Source organism: Ostrea edulis, chromosome 2 (genome assembly GCF_947568905.1).
Source record: "Ostrea edulis chromosome 2, xbOstEdul1.1, whole genome shotgun sequence".
In the NCBI taxonomy this organism is placed as follows: Eukaryota; Metazoa; Mollusca; class Bivalvia; order Ostreida; family Ostreidae; genus Ostrea; species Ostrea edulis.
This window is the reverse complement of record NC_079165.1, coordinates 377644-393678: the sequence shown is the minus strand read 5'-3', so window position 1 is coordinate 393678 and position 16035 is coordinate 377644. Positions and strand designations below refer to the sequence as shown.

Below are 16035 nucleotides of genomic sequence, written 5' to 3'. Positions count from 1 at the left end.
GATCAACGGCAATTAATATCAATATAAATTACTCTATAAAAGACAAATGATTCGAAAATCAAAACTAGAATGTTGAAACAAGCAATCACCCCATCCAAACAAATCACAATTGCTCATGGAAAATAGATCTTTATACTTTAAATAATCAACATTTCAATAATATCTTGCAAGAAGAAGAAGAAATGTGCTGTGCAACAGGGGATGCTTACTCCTCCTAGACACCTGATCCCGCCTCTGGTGTGTCCAGGGGTCCGTGTTTGCCCAACTATCTATTTTGTATTGCTTGTAGGAGTTATGAGATTGATCACTGTTCGTTATCTTCACCTTGCATACATTGAATAAAAATTTTCACTCCGTGCGTTCAGTGGACATGTCGTCTTATATGGAGGGCTTTCAGATTCAAGGCTGGCAGAGAAGCTGCAACTTTAAAGGCGATGACTATTGATTATGTACGCTGTTAATGTATGCATATTTATCAAGCAAGTAATATAACATACCAGTATTTGGGGATTATCTTTGCGTACAGAGCAAAAAATATTGATTAAGCTTTTCAAAAAATGTTTACAATCATAAACATATAATATTCATAATAAAAACATGATTGTTTGCCTGCAAAATTCAGCCACCAGGGTCCCTGTGTATATACAGGAACACCCACTGTTACGGCAGGATAAGACATTGGCTATGAAAAACAACGTCTAAAATTACGAGAAAATAGCTTTGTTATCAATATCTTATATGTTTCGTGTCAGTTGATGTAAGCAGCGTGTCTCTGTATCCCAGTGATGACCCACTGACAATAACAGCAGGAGAACAGCGGACTGTTAGATGTGTTGTCAATGACGATGCCTCACCTCTACCAGTCTACCAATGGTTTATAGGTACAATAGCTGTAGGAGGCACGTCTACCCTCACCATAACGGGAAGGAAATCAGACAATGGGATGTCACTGCGATGTCAAGCAACCAATAACAATAAACCAAGGAATGCCTCCATCACCCTCAACATTCAATGTAAGTAGCATGCAAAGCAGCATATACTATTCAGACAGCAATAAATGTTCCATGCTTTGAAGATGATAAAAATGATGGGGAACCAAAATTTGAACTTTGATTTTGTAATAGACGCACATCAAAAGAAAACTGATTGATAAAAAATTATTGTCTTTGTAGATTGTTAAAATGTATACGATGTGATAACGGTCTCATTTGACCAAATTATTTGAAAATTCATTTGATGCAGACCGAAAATTTAGACGGCTTACACACTAAGAGTGTTGATGTTGATGTTGAACTTAAATCAGATAGTCAGTGTTGTTTGTTTGCGACCCACGTTTTAGACCTAAGTGAAGGTATAATGTCGGTTGGAATTATTTATTTTCCAAGATTGAATATCATCGAGCGAATCATCTTATACAGAACTTGCACTATGTTTTGAGCCAATTATCATAAATAATCCGAAAATGGTTTTAAAATACCAAAAAAAAAAAAAATGTTCTGAGACTTTTAAAGATTTTCCCTGGATGGCAATTTGTGCACATGCCTTAAGATATGGACTTATTACGATGGAAAGTAAATCTTTCTCAGACGGAACTATCGTGAGATGAATTCCAACTATTCTATTAAAGAAGAAAACAAAATATGAAAGACGTTTCTGATCTCGAGGTTAATAGGAAGTCTGCATTGCGTTAATCATTTTAAGTTATAATCATTGTATTATGATAGTATTTTTTATAATGATAGTTAATGCCATTTTCATAGTAATTTAAATAGAAATAAACATTTAAATTCCAATATCAAATGATTTGAAACATCAGCTCGGTTTCGTTTCTGGAATATACATGTAGGGTCATGATAACATGATCACTGTATTGAATATCATTTTTGCCAATAGTGCTAACCTTTCCACTTTCTTTATGATTAAACTAGCCATTCCACAAGTCACAGTCCTCATTTCGTTCAGTATGTTGGAATTACTCCAAAATACAAGATTTGATAAATGACTTTCATATGATGAAATTTGATTTGTTGTAAGTCGTCAAAAGGATAGGAATAATTTGCCATTTTAAATTCAAAATAAATACTTTTTGATGATATATTACGATTCAAACAACCAAACGACTTAATGATATGTAATATAAACTACAACAGACAATGATTTTATTTTACTTGTAACACGCAATTTGATTGCTTGAAACTGTTGGAGGAACATACATTATTTTGTATAATATAACTTGCTATGGGGACACACCCCTTTGATAACCTGCAGCTGGAACTACTTAAATACCTTTGTGTGACTTTTTAGCTCACCTGAGCCGAAGGCTCAAGTGAGTTTTTCTGATCAAAATTTGTCCGTTGCCTGTCGTCGTCGGCGGCGTCGGCGTCGTCGTCGGCATCGTAAACTTTTCACATTTTCATCTTCGTCTCAAGAAGCACTGGGCCAATTTCAACCAAACTTGCCACAAAGCATCCTTGGGTAAAAGGCTTTCAAGTTTGTTCAAATGAAGGGTCATGTCCCTTTCAAAGGGGAGATAATCACAAAAATGCAAAAATATAGTGTAGCACAGCAGATATGTGAAAATTCCGGTGAAATTGTGCCTTTGATGATACAAGCATGAAATCTGGCACACATTTAGGGCATACCATTACAATGAATTTAGGCGGTAGGGCCATTCCATATTCCTCAGAGGGCTAAAATGGCGGCCATTTTACAAACTGGCGGGTATGAATTGCATATTGTGCCTCCTATAGTTCAGCCATGCCATGTGTACTGGGTATGAAATACAATACAGTGAACTGTTATGTACATAATATACAATAACGTCATAACTTCATTGGCTGGTAACAACGTACTAACATACCTATGCTATTTTGATTCCTGTTTTCAAGTGATAATCCTGCTACACAGAACCTTCTCTCATACACTGTACTTGATTGGTGTTGGTTCCTAGTTTGTATATTGACTGAATGGAGGTGGTGCATATTGCCTGAATGACAATGGCCAATAAGCATTTTAAGCTATTAGATCCCCAACAGCTCAGTACATCTGTCTTATATGACAGATTGAAAGAAGTGTGTGTTATGTCAGGAGAACACTGCTGAGATCCTTTCTTGTCCAGTTGATTCCAAGCGACATACAGTTTGGATTCATGCAGACAATATCCATAACTTCAGTCAGATCGGTTGCCTGCCAACATCTCTAAATACGTCCCGCCTGGACGATGGTGGGGGAGGGGGGGGGGTATCCAATCGACCTTTCAGAGCCACAAGGCTAAGTGGCATGATTCATGCAGACTAAAGTATAACAGAACTGCACTGCATCGGACACAAAGATGGAAACTAGTGAATAATCTGAAAGTGTCGTAAGAAAGTACAAAAAATCAGAGCGTACGTGCATGTAGACCATACACAGTTACTTCCTGATAGTGTTTCGTTTGTGACAAACCAGCGGTAAACAATTCTCTGTGCAAAGCTTCCATCTTCCATCTTGATAAACTTGTCAGGGCAGCTGTTCTGAAATTAGAAAACAACGCAGGATTAAGGCTAACCCCAACCCTCTTCCTAAATTAAGACCTTATAGTACACGATTCCCAGTATCACATGAAGTGTCTGTTCTCCTAGCTAGGGTCACAAAGACAACAGTGGATGATCAAGATGATATCAATCATGGTATAGCACATGGAAAACTGGTGACCTAAATTGATGATACCCACAGAACACTCAGTAAACAACACTCGGTACTATAAACTACTATAACATTTTACGGGTACTACACACAACACTCAGTAAACAACACACTAACATTACTACACATAACACTCAATGCTTTAATGTACTTGTAAACCACACGCTAACGGTACTACACACAGCACTCAGTAAACAACACTCAGTACTATAAACATCACTCCATGGTTTAACATTACTCAATAAACAACACGTTAACGATATTACACACAACACTCAATGGTTTAATGTACTTGTAAACAACAAGCTAACGGTACTACACACAACACTCCATGGTTTTTCTCAACTATAAACAACACGATATGTGGCTATCAAAACAAAGTACGTCGGACACAACTTTACAGATGCGGTGGTAACTTATGTAATTAAACAATAAAGTTTAACCTGACACAACACATTCTAAACTAGGCTCAAAGTCATATAACAAGCCGGCACAGCCATGCATTCTTAACACATTGTTCCGATGCGGTACCTGTAAAGTGCGAAACGAAATCGAAACGAAACGAAACGAAATCTACCGAAACGAAACGAAATCTACCTAAACGAAACGAAACCCACCGAAACCAAACGAAACGAAATCTACCTAAACGAAACGAAATCTACCGAAACGAAACGAATCCCACCGAAACGAAACGAATCCTACCGAAACGAAACAGATTGTATAACCGCTCTTTTAATTATAATAATCAAAAATGGTATCTTAGGCCCTTGTGAAAGTTACCACATATAAATAAAATTCGCCTCCCCTTTGATGTAGGCTTTCGGCTTGACTGTTACAAAGTTTTAAAAGTTGGAAAGGGGGAGTAAGGACAAAGTACATATCCGTAGTTGATTAAATGCCATGTACAATTAGTTTCGGATCCATACATTTCAGAACCTAGGGTTACAGTCTCAAAGATCTGGGGAAACACACTATACGAGGGGTGGGGTTGCCGACGTTGGATCCGCCTTTGAGCATAGATACATTGTTTGAAGAAGCTGGTGTCTGAGAAAATTGAAAGCAGGAAGAGCTCTTAACCTCTTATTTTATCTCTAATTGCTGAGGTGCGAGTACTTTCAATAATGGAAAAACTCTATACATTTGGGTTGTTGCTAAGACGGGGAATTGAAAACGGGACGGAAAACGGATTTTCTTAATGCAATAATATTAGGAGGAGGTCGGCATTTTGTAAACTGAAAAGGCTTATGAACATGGGGATTTTAAGCAGAAATCACAAAAAGAACGGGAGGACATATTCAGAATCCACCGTTTGATATACTACATACAAATACACAATATCCACATGTATACTTTAACAGGGGCCTAAGATACCATTTTCAATTATTATAATTAAAAGAGTTCGATCATACCATCTGTTTCGTTTCGTTTCGGTAGGTTTCGTTTCGTTTCAGTGGGATTCGTTTCGTTTCGGTAGATTTCTTTTCGGTAGATTTCGTTTCGTTTCGTTCGATTTTGTTTCGCACTTTACGGGTACCCTGTTCCGCTGGCAAATAGTGCACAGTATAAATGCCATATTCGTGAATTCATAAATCACGTTGTTGGACCATCCCGCTGTGAGACTCTGCTATGGGAGCTAGCTGTCGCCCGTCAAAGCGACATTGTGCCAGCACAGAATTGTTTAATTGCTGAATAAAGCTCAGTGAGTATTACACAAAACATTTAATTAATGGTATCTTTTATGTAATGCACAACTTGTAGTTGAGTACAACAATTTACACACCACACCGATGTGCAAATCAACAAAATACAACGTTGCGCTCGTACACCTGAACATATCATTAAAATCACTCTGGGACTGACATTTTCCATAAAAAGCACAGAACATACCGTTGCACGAATAAATATCCGTTATGCACAGGTGCCGCTTGTACAACTCACACCCGGCGTTTCGTGGATACAGCCATCAATAACACTATAAAATAAATTTTATTTCTGAAAATACATTTGGATATGAACTGAGAGGCTTAGTGCCTGCATACATCGTAATTTGCAGTTATGTATGCCGATGTGAAGCGTTGCTGTTCATACTCTCATGTGTTCTTAAACATATGAAATTCATTTCTTATAATTCCTTTCTGTTTCAATTCTGTCGGGTATTCCCAGCCGTAAAAATAGACGTACTATATTTATCAAGATTTTCACAACTACAAATCATTAATAAAGTAATGGCTCTTAGAGTAGGTAAATATACCAAAGGCAATACCATTGGAGATGTAAATTTAAATACACACTTACACGGAACCCAATAATGCTGCATCGCGAAATCGTTGTTTCCACTTCCTAAAATTATCCGTTTCGGACATTTTAAATCTAGCTAGCATATCTATACGTGACAGTAAACATTTTAATTCCAATATGGAATGACCTTTTGATATCGATATACGAAAATACAAATAATGATTGCGTTTAATCGCAAAAGATTGCGTTTAAACGCAAACAACTTTGCGCTCAACCAAAAGCTTGCAATTAAACGCAATGATTATTGTGTCTAAAGTGTTGCGGTTTATTTTTCAAAGTGTAATTTTTGGAATAATCATTGCGTTTAATCGCAAACTTTTGCGTTTTACAATTAAACGCAATAAAATAAGGTTTCTCTGTAATGACATCAACAGGATTTCCTATTAAATACATGTCGAATTATGTCTTTTGTATAGATAAAATTCGAAATGTTATGTCATTTTCACCGACGTAATATAGTAATCAAATTCTTATATCGGCAATAGTTCGTTCAAAAAGTAGGCGGACATATTGTGACACTTTAAAACATATTGGGCGGACACATAGTGCAGGCGGACATATAGCAAAGGCGGTCATGTTGTGCAAGCGGACATATAAAGATTCAACAACATGCCATGTAAACTTAAGTTGGAGCATTTGTTCAAACATCGTTTTGATACCCTCAATCAAATAAACAAACAGACTAGCAATTCATAACTATCGTAAAAAGATCAACGGCAATTAATATCAATATAAATTACTCTATAAACGACAAATGATTCGAAAATCAAAACAAGAATGTTGAAATAAGCAATCACCCCATTCAAACAATTCACAATTGCTCATGGAAAATAGATCTGTATACTTTAAATAATCAACATTTCAATAATATCTTGCAAGAAGAAGAAATGTGCTGTGCATTATATACATTGAATAAAATTGTTCACCCCGTGCGTTCAGCAGACATGTCATCTTCTATGGAGGGCTTTCAGATTCAAGGCTAGCAGAGAAGCTGCAGCGATGACTAATGATTATGTACGCTGTTATTGTATGCATATTTATCAAGCAAGTAATATAACATACCAGTATTTGGGGATTATCTTTGCGTACAGAGCAAAACATTTTGATTAAGCGTTTCAGAAACTGTTTACAATCATAAGCATATAATATTCATAATAAAAACATGATTGTTTGCCTACCAAATTCTGCCACCAGGGTCCCTGTGTATATACAGGTACGTCCACTGTTACGGCAGGATAAGGCAGTGGCTATGAAAGACACCGTCTAAAATTACGAGAAAATAGCTTTGTTATCAATATCTGATATGTCTCGTGTCAGTTAATGTAAGCAGCGTGTCTCTGGATCCCAGTGATGACCCACTGACAATGACAGCAGGAGAACAGCGGACAGTTAGATGTGTTGTCAATGACGATGCTTTCCCTGTACCAGTCTACCAATGGTTTATAGGTACAACAGTTGTAGGAGACAAGTCTACTCTCACCATAACGGGAAGGAAATCAGACAATGGAATGTCACTGCGATGTCAAGCAACCAACAACAATAAACCAAGGAATGCCTCCATCACCCTCAACATTCAATGTAAGTAGCATGCAAAGCAGCATTTAGAATTAAGACAGCAATGAATGCCCCATGCTTTGAAGATGATAAAAATGATGGGGAACCAAAATTTGAACTTTGATTTTGTAATAGACGCACATCAAAAGAAAACTGATCGATAAATTTTTTTTGTCTTTGTAGATTGTTAACATGTATACGATGTGATAACGGTCTCATTTGACCAACATATTTGAAAATTCGTTTGATGCAGACAAAAAATTTAGACAGCTTACATACTAAGAGTGTTGATGTTGATGTTGAACTTAAATCAGATTGTCAATGTTGTTTGTTTGCGACCCACGTTTTAGACCAAAGTGAAGGTATACTGTCAGTTGGAAATATTCATTTTCCAAGAGTGAATATCATCGAGCGAATCATCTTATACAGAACTTGCACTATATTTTGAACCAATTATCATAAATAATCCGAAAATGGTTTTAAAATACAAAAAAAAAAATGTTTTGGGACTTTTAATGATTTTCCCTAGTGGGAAATTTGTGCACATGCCTTAAGATATGGACTTATTACGATGGAAAGTAAATCTTTCTCAGACGGAACTATCATGAAATGAATTCGAACTATTCTAATAAAGATGAAAACAAAATATGAAAGACGTTTCTGATCTCGAGGTTCATAGGAAGTCTGCATTGTGCTAATCATTTTAAGTTATAATCATTGTATTATGATAGTATATTTTATAATGATAGTTAAGGCCATTTTCAAAGTAATTTAAATAGAATTAAAACATTGTTGTGACGTCAGTTCTTTGTCTTGACAGTACTTTATTTTTCATACTGTACTGAACAAAGTCCAGTATTATTAAGAGCAGGCCAATATTATCAGAAATACTGGACTAACAGTAAAAACCAGGAACAAAGACCACCCTTCGTTCTGTGAAAAAAACCATTTATTATTTATCAAATACAATATTCATGGCGTGAAATATTCCAGTAAATTATACGAAATGAGTGTTTCATGTATAATCCGATTTTACCGTATATGAAATCGTTTAGGCACCACAGTTATAAATCCATGTCACAATCATTCATTTAGACACATGCTCATTAAAGTCGCAGATTCACTGTTACATCCCCGGCAGTGATGTTTATTTCTTTTCCCGATCCAAAGGAAACACTTTCATTGAGCTTCACTTTCTTCGGCTCCGGCGGGGACACTGTGGACGCTTTCTGAATCAAATCACTGACACTCTGTAATTTTTCCTCGGAGGTCCGCTATAAGTTGCTCATCAACACCCACAGCATATATGCGTGTAGCTGCAGTAGCCCGAAGAGAGTGATTTGTAAAAAAGCCATAAAATCCTGCCTCTCTATACATTTTGGCCACAATTTGTTGCAGTTGATGTACCCTGAGTGGGACATCGTCGTACCATACATTCCCCTTGGTCTTAGATATAATGCATTGCATTTTCCACTGCTGGGGCTACAAATGATTAAAAAGAAATTTGTAAAAAACAAAAATGAAACAAACAAAATAAACAATGTGAAAAAAAATTGTTAATATATTTAGGAGAATTAGTAGAAATAATGAATAATCTTACCGCAATCTCATGCACTTGTCAATCATCTGACTCCATTTCTTCAAGGCACCCGGACTAAATGCTAAAAGAGGGCTACGGCTTCTGTATTTATGCCAGTTATAGGCCTACGTGTCAGTACAATATTATTAGGGTTCCCAGAAAGGAACGTCTGAAATCAATGTTTTGTTTTATCTAAAATATTCTTTCCAAACACCCTCTACGTACCCTCATTCAAAACCTGTTTTGTTGAGTACAGTCTTCAGACAATAGAAGCGTTCGAATCGCTTTCCATGAATAAAAAAATCCCATTTTGAGGAGTATCGTATTGTGACAATTGAAATGATCTAACAGTTTTTTTGTGAATTAAAGACAAGAGTTGACCTTATGCGCCATTAAAGTTTATGAATTCCTAATATATTAAATATCAAAAACAAATCAGAAACGAAAGGTGTAAATATATTTGTCTATACCAATGTATATTTGTACATGGGTTGGTTTTCTTTTTTTGCGTTTAAATACGTTTGTTTTTAGATAGAACAATGTTTTTAAGTAAGATATAAGACTCCGATGGTCTATTGTGTCAGATACGGGACTGATCACTCGCCGCTAAGCGGCTCGTGTCAGTCCCGTATCTGACATAATAGACCATCCGAGTTTTGTATCCCTTACATAGCCATTTAAATTCCAATATCAAATGATTTGAAACATCAGCTCGGTTTCGTTTCTGGAATATACATGTAGGATCATGATAACATGATCACTGTATTGAATATCATTTTTGCTAATAGTGCTTACCTTTTAACTTTCTTTATGATTAAACTAGCCATTCCACAGGTCACAGTCCTCATTTCGTTCAGTATGTTGGAATTACTCCAAAGTACAAGATTTAATAAATGACTTTTATATGATGAAATTTGATTTGTTGTTAGTCGTCAAAAGGATAGGGTTAATTTGTCATTTTAAATTCAAAATAAATAGTTTTTGATGATATAATCCGATTCAAACAACCAAACGACTTAATGATATGTGATATAAACTACAACAGACAATAATTTTATTTTACTTGTAACACGCAATTTGATTGCTTGAAACTGTTGGAGGAACATACATTATTTTGTATAATATAACTTGCTATGGGGACACACCCCTTTGACAACCAGCAGCTGGAACTACTTAAAATACCTTTGTGTGACTTTTTAGCTCACCTGAGCCGAAGGCTCAAGTGAGTTTTTCTGATCAAAATTTGTCCGTTGTCTGTCGTCGTCGGCGGCGTCGTCGTCGTAAACTTTTCACATTTTCATCTTCGTCTCAAGAACCACTGGGCCAATTTCAACCAAACTTGCCACAAAGCATCCTTGGGTAAAGGGCTTTCAAGTTTGTTCAAATGAAGCGCCATGTCTTTTCAAAGGGGAGGTAATCACAAAAATGCAATAATAGAGTGGGATCATTTAAAAATCTTCTCAAGAACCACTGGGCCAGAAAAGCTGACATTTTGATGACAGCTTCCTGACACAGTGCAGTTTCAAGTTTGTTCAAATCATGGCCCCGGGGGATGGATGAGGCCACAATAGGGGCTCAAGATTTTACATACAAATATATAGGATACATCTTTAAAACTCTTCTTCTCAAGAACCACTGAGCCAGAAAAGCTGAGATTTACATGACAGCTTTCTGACATAATGCAGATTCAAGTTTGTTGAAATCATGGCCCCTGTGGGTATGATGGGGCCACGATAGGGGATCAAAGTTTTACATACAAATATATCGGAAAAACCTTCTTCTCAAGAACCACTGAATCAGAAAAGCTGAAATTTGCACGAAAGCTTCCTGACATAATGCAGATTCAAGTGTGTTCAAATCATGGTTCCCGGGGGTTGGATGGGGCCACAATAGGGGATCAAAGTTTTACATGCAAATATATAGGACAAATCTTTAAAAATCTTCTTCTGAAACAAAACTGGGCCACAAAAGCTGGAATTTACATGAAATCTTCCTGATATAGTGCAGATTCAAGTTTGTTGAAATCTTCGCCCGCGGGGGTTGGATGGGGCAACAATAGGGGATCAAAGTTTTACATATTAATATATAGGATAAATCCTTAAAAATCTTCGTCTCAAGAACCACTGAGCCAGAAAAGCTGATATTTACATGAAAGCTTTTTGACATATTTCACATTTCAGTTTGTTAAAATCATGGCCCAAAGGGAAGGATGGGGTCACAAGGGGGGATCAAAGTTTTGCATACAAATATATAGGGAAAATCACTAAATATGAGCCAAGTGACTCAGGTGAGCGATGTGACCTTTGGACCTCTTGTTTCCTCGATGATAAACAAGGTGTACTCTTAGTTGTCGGATACTAATTCTGACACAGCAATATCATTTGCAAAATAATGGTATAATAAGTACTTGTAACTTTGCTGTTTCATTATAAGATATATTTTCACTTGAGAGATTTGCTTGATCCGCCTATCAAAGCATTGAATGCGCCATGTATTACAAAATATACATATACTAGATGATGTCACGACAAATCAATGACCTGTGGATCGCATTCTGTGAATTGTTTACATTTTACTCTGTCGGATTTAGTAGGCGACAAAGTCACAATGCTGCATATATAATGGTAAGTTATGGTTTAGTTTTAAACTTTTATAAAGTCAAGATACCGCAATTCATGTAGCATTTTCTGGTGCATGACGTATTTTGTATGATGTCTTCTTTAGATTTATAAAACAAAATAATGAACTTTCCGGTACTTTCTGTTGGAGCGTCTCAAAAATCGATCTTGCGCTGCGCAGTAAACATTAGGCCTATACATATATAGCTTACACATATCTTCTATATCAGGATTCGTTGAGAACACCACCTTGTGTTTTCAAATTTGATTGATAAAGTACATGGCCCGGTTATGCAAAGAACTAAAATGACGGTTTTCTCGTTCGACACTTCCTCAGTCTGTTGCTATGTGAAACCTTGCGCGGTGCAAGTGATTTTTATTTCTCGGTGATTGTATACTTTTTTGTATAAATGAAGACTTGTGCAGCGGTAGTTTTGTCTTTGAACATTAAATTATCAGAATTTAAGTTTATTTTGACCTATGTTATGCGATACATGTATAATGTAGCTTGGTGTAGTTTACGCATATCTTCGCGGATTATAAAGCGTAAACTGTACTAAGTTACATTACATCGTATAACATAGGTCAAAATTAGCTTCATTTCTTAAATACGTAGATGATTGGACAAATATATGATTACAAAAACTTCAATGTCTACCAATATGATTAGTTTCATGAATATATCAAGCCATATTTGGTAAGTGAAAATAGGAGTGTGCAACTCAATCAGTTGTAGATGTCTGTTGTCTTTAACGTTAAATGACTGTTTTAGGAATCACATATCGTTAACCTCGCGCCAGAATCTACTGTGACTTTGCTTTGAAAGGTCTCATTTTAAATACCCACGACTTCCGAATATGTAATTAAGCTATCGCGGCGGTTATTGCTGTACATGAATTCAAGAACATAAATTAACATATCAATGTGTCAAAACCCATGCCGTAGGCTTCCATTCAATCTATATATCTTATGTAATCGAGTGTGGAATAAAATAATTCAATTTCCTTTATCTTAATTCTAGTTTGTTAAGTCTTTTCAAATTTGTTACCCATTAGATAAGAACATATTTTGTAGCGATTCAAATACATTAATTCATTTAATATAACTAATATTATACCCGACCTATACTGGATTCCTAAACTTTATAAACACCCTTACAAAGATACTTTGCTGGATCCAGTAAATGTTTTGCCAAGCCCCTATCTTTGCTCCTCATGAAAATATTAACAGCTGTGAAGAAGAAACTGTAAACGTACTGTGCGACTACATACTGTAAGTTGGTTTAATTCCACGTTGTTAAATTTTCACGATTTGTTACAAGGGTACCAATCGCGATGGTTTTATTTTCACGCTATAGGATTATCTACTTTTTAAATTTCGCTCGCTCAGTCTCGGTGATATGTCTACTTTGTCACTGAGATGACCCGCAGTCTGCGACTAGTAGTATCAACTGCTGAGTAAAATTTACAAGAAACTTACGTTTTGTGTGGTCATTTAATGAGTTCATTTTCAAGGTAGCCTTTGGAGAGTTAACATGTCTATTTTAAACTGAGTGAAAAACGGAAAGCTTGCGATAAAACCCCCAAATTCTATGTATCAACACGTACAAAATACAATGTCTTCAAAACACATTTAAATCATCTATTTTGAACAATTTAATAAATGAATTAAGATCAATTATCTTCTCCATTATCCTTAGGTGCTAAGTAGTCGCCATCATCGGTTACCCACGGGTGCTTCTATTCGATTATCTCCATCATCATATGAGGGAGCATGAGTGGACTCAAAACCGTGGTTTGCGACGATGAGTAGGCGCCAATTAAAGGTGTCGGCGACAAGCGTCAAATAACTGTGGTAATAGCGGCAACGATGCCTGGTATATTGCTCCATACCCAACTTTTGTATCGGGATCTCACCAATAAATGTCACCCCTCATACAACTTTCCTAAAGACTGGGATATATTTTACAGTGAACACCATTGGAGCAATGTAGAAATAATACATACACTGTAGATATATTGAGAAGATCACCGTCCCCCATGTTGAGCGCGTACGAGACGAGTTGGATTTGCTTTTAAGGCAAATCTTTTGATGTTTATATAGCTCATGAAGACAAAGCATTACTTACTATGCTGGAGGAAAAGGGAATTCAAGTGGTGTTCGTCCCCACTGCGTGTACGAACAACCTGCAGCCTCTTGATATTCAGATTAACGGACGATTTAAAACGCGTTTACATCCGAATTCCAGACATGTTATGCAAATGAAATAAAAACTTCTCTAGAAAAAGGTGTCGACATTGAGGATGTTGAAATCGACTTGCGGTTGTGGAAATAAAACCGACCCACGCTAAATGGCTTGTGAGAGCCATTGATATACTGGGTCAAGACAAGGAAGTGATAACAAGGGCTTTTGATAAGGCCCGTATATTATTCAATGCGACCTGCAGTGTAAAAGCAGTTAAGAGTATACAAGTACATGTATACTAAAATGTCATATTGTGTGTATGCATTCATATGTTAAATGATGTAACTATTCAATACTTTTCCCAAGCTGATCATAGTATCCCGTTCACAAAAATAAAAGTTATCTCTCTTTGTTTTTAATTATAGCCGCATTCAAATATTTTTACTTCATTATTCACTATGGGTTTAATTTCGCGAAGAAAAGATAAATCTTGAACATAGTGAAATTAAAACCATCGTGATTATTTCCCAATCTACAGTATGCCAGAAGTGGTGTAAAACAAATATCGATTCTAAAACATTCTAAAGAACTTTTAGTGAACTTGAAATCGCAAAACTGTTCTCAAATCAACAACATCAAAACGTATGACTTTTCAACACTTTACACGAGCATTAACCACGATAAATTAAAGACTAAATTTTATGACATCATAGACAGTATATAAATATATAAATAGTGGTATATGGAATGATGTATTTCTAAACTTGGTAAACACTACAATATTATCTATAAAATACATGTTTGCCGTTTGTTGTCACAACCAGAAATATGAAAAAAAATATATCGGTATACAAAAGCCTATAATTAGTGTACGTCTCCACTTAAAATTCCCTAATCTTTCCCGGAAATGTCTTATTTTCATTACATTCTTTCAGATAAACCTGAAGTGACAACCAGTACATCAAGCCCATACCGGGTTGTAGAGGGTCAGTCAGCTACCATGACATGTCGTGTGAGTGCTGCCAACCCCAACACAGGCATTACATGGAGCTGGATCAAGACAGACAGTCCTAGTAATGTCCTCCATACAGGGTCTACTTACACCATCTCCAACATACAGAGGGGAAGATCCGGGACATACAGCTGTACAGCTAGGAACTCTATAGGGACATCTACACCAGTTACAGTACAAGTAGATGTACAGTGTAAGTACTGATATCTGTGTACAGTTAACTATATAGGGATATCTACACCAGTTACAGTACAAAATAGATTTACAATTTAAATAACGATATCTGTGTACAGTTAACAACTCAGTAAGGATATCGACACCAGCTAAAGTACAAGTATATGTACAGTGAAAAAACAGCTATCTGTGTACAGTTAACAACTCTATAGGGATATCTACACTGATATCTGTGTACAGTTACATGTAACAACTCTATAGGGACATCTAGACCAGTTATAGTACAAGTAGATGCATATTGTAAGTACTGATAGCTGTGTACAGTTAACAATTCTATAGGGATATCTACACCAGTTACAGTACAAGTAGATGTACAGTGTAAGTATTGATATCTGTGTACAGTTAACTATATAGGGATATCTACACCAATTACAGTACAACTATATTTCACATCCTTTATAAGATTTATCACTACTCATTATCATCATATTTCATTGATATGCAAACATCATCAGAGAGTGTAGATTCAAATGGGTTCAAACGATGACCGCAGAGGGGATAGGAGTAGGGTGACGCCCCAATAAGGGAACAAACCTTTTTTGTGAATATAACTAGGGAAACATTAAAGATATTTTTCTCAATAGCAACAAAACCATCGCTAGTCATTACCTTGCCTGATCCATAAGCTAAAGTAAACTTTTCTGATATTCTCTTGTTCTTTGTCTACCTGCCTGTCCATACGTAAAGTGTACACATGCTTTACTTCTTTTCCAGAACCACTGGTCCAATTTCATTCAAACTTGTTACATTGTATAAAGCATCCTTGCTTGATTGACGTTCAACATTGGATACGTGAAGGGTCGCAGTCGTTTCACATGATTGATATGATTGAAAATAGTGAAACTATGGTGGTTTCTTCAAGAATCCTTTC

General features: G+C 36.2%; 1 protein-coding gene across 1 annotated transcript in view; it reads left to right on the top strand.

Annotated features, from left to right (window-relative positions):
- The window catches only part of LOC125676396 (B-cell receptor CD22-like), a 154743-nt gene that overhangs the window by 90123 nt on the left and 48585 nt on the right, over positions 1 to 16035 (top strand). Inside the window, exons 5-7 of the mRNA XM_056157244.1 lie at positions 753 to 1013; positions 7300 to 7560; positions 14854 to 15123. Of these exons, the coding sequence (XP_056013219.1) occupies positions 753 to 1013; positions 7300 to 7560; positions 14854 to 15123 (792 nt within the window). The remainder of the gene's footprint in view (positions 1 to 752; positions 1014 to 7299; positions 7561 to 14853; positions 15124 to 16035) is intronic.